The sequence below is a fragment of the Trypanosoma equiperdum genome (genome assembly GCF_001457755.1).
Source record: "Trypanosoma equiperdum strain OVI genome assembly, contig: ctg_489, whole genome shotgun sequence".
Classification (NCBI taxonomy): Eukaryota; Euglenozoa; class Kinetoplastea; order Trypanosomatida; family Trypanosomatidae; genus Trypanosoma; species Trypanosoma equiperdum.
In genome coordinates this window covers 2,166-4,016 of record NW_027124408.1, presented here as the reverse complement: position 1 = coordinate 4,016, position 1,851 = coordinate 2,166, and the positions used below count along the sequence as shown (strand labels likewise).

Genomic DNA, 1,851 nt, shown 5'->3' with positions numbered 1-1,851 from the left:
ACTTATTCTCTCAAAAAGTAAATTTCATTAAATTTAGAAAACATCCTTAGAATTTTAGTACCCTTAAAATGCTACAAAACTCACAAAAGCAGAAGCCATACTCAGAGCGGATTTCTTAGGAGAAAACTAGAATCTTTACAATCTGTTATCCTCCCATTTTCATTTCGGACATTTGCAGTCATCCTTGTTCTTACTCTTGCGTATTTCTGTTGTTGCAGCTTCATCTCCTGCTCCTTCTGTGTTTTCCTGTTGTGTAACTTTACTTTCATCTACTGTGCACTTTCCTTCTGTTTCAGTTTTGCCATCCTATTTGCAGTTATTTTTCGTGCAGGATGTGGCTGTTGTGTGTCGTTTGCAGTCTACTTCTGTGTACTTCTTTGGTTGGGTTGTGGTGCTTGCTAAATTGTGGTTTTGCGATATTCCGAGCAACAATAAACTTGACATCTGTGTGTAGAGAGTTTGTATGGTCGTTAGTGTGTTGAGTTCTTGGGCTGCTATAGTGCTTAATGCTTCTAGTTTGGCTTCTGCTTGCTTTACGGCGCTTACCCAGGTTATTCCGTCATTTGATCAAAGAAGTGCCGTGTAGTCTATGCATATCCCTTTTGCGGCGCTGTTCATCGCGGCGCTTGAGTCGCAATCCGCAGCCGTGGTTCCAAGGATGTGGTAGCCAAGAAAATTTGAACGCTTTAGCACTAACCCTGTTTGGTCTGGTTGTGCCGCTGCTTCGTAGTTGGTCCCCAGGTGTCTGAAGATCGCCTCCCTTGCTGTTGCCAAAGCTGCTGGCGTTGTGTGGCCCAAAGTCGTCCCTGTCAGGCCAGAACACTTCGCTTCCACGACTTTCCAGAATTTTGATACCTTTTTTGATTTACCGCTGTCACCTATTGTTGCTGCGGCTGCGTCGCCTTCTGTCCCGCATGGCTCTGTGGCGGCTAGTTGGTTTTTGACGGCACAATGAGAGGTCATCCCTGTGGTCAGACTATAGCCGTCCTGCTTTTTAGTTGAGTCTTTTGCCGCGTTGCACACGGCATCCCGATCGGTGCCGCCTCAGGGCATGTTGTCGTCAGTCATTTCGAAGCTAAATGCCTCAACTGGGTTTAGCTTCACCAGGTCGCCTGGTTTATTGTGGCTACCGTATAAAGCGCTGACCATGTCCACCCTTGCGGTTTTTTCTATTGCTTCCTAGAGAACTCTCTTGTCGATGCCTCATTTCCTCGCTTACAGTGCTTCTTGTGTTAGTTGGTGGAACACGCTTTGTAATTCCTCCTTGGCGTATTCGGGTACAGGTATGGTGAATCTTTTTTTGAGGACGTCATAAGGGGCCTGCCCACTCTTCAGCTTGGCATAGTCTGCTATCATCTTGTTGACGACATCTGGTGGTATTTGTTTGAAATAATCTTTAACAAGAGAACTGGTGCCCGGTCGGTTACCACCAAGGCAGTGGCAACTTTCGCTTCTAGAACTGTCATGTTAAGCTTCAGAATTTGGTCAAAGGCCGCTTCCATTTAAGTTTTTCTCTCTTTTACTGCTGTGCCAGCGCCATCCGTTAGCTGTAGTCTCCTTATAGGGTGAATTAAAAGATTGCGTAATGTGCACATGTCCCTGAACTCCTTTGCATTTTCGTCTTTGGCTGTTCTGGAGTTTATTTTTGACGCCAAAACAAATGTGATTACTTATTCTAAAAATATTTTTCGTGGTACAACTTTGAGACGTTTGATAATACGATGCATTGTCATGAACTGTGTTAGTTTAACTCCATTCAAGAAAAATGTATCGTTATCACTTGGCATCTCCTGAAAACAAGTTTTTTATAAGGATATTTATATATTTTCAAGCTATGTTAATCCTCACATG

The 1,851-nt window shown here is 43.9% G+C and overlaps 1 protein-coding gene across 1 annotated transcript; it reads right to left on the bottom strand.

Annotated features, from left to right (window-relative positions):
* Positions 1-567: 567 nt before the first annotated feature.
* On the bottom strand, positions 568-963 carry TEOVI_000203700 (uncharacterized protein; the record flags this gene model as incomplete). The annotated part of the gene is made up of 1 exon (XM_067225170.1): positions 568-963. One exon carries the CDS (start codon positions 961-963, stop codon positions 568-570), a length of 396 nt encoding a protein of 131 aa, XP_067081271.1.
* Positions 964-1,851: the final 888 nt, after the last annotated feature.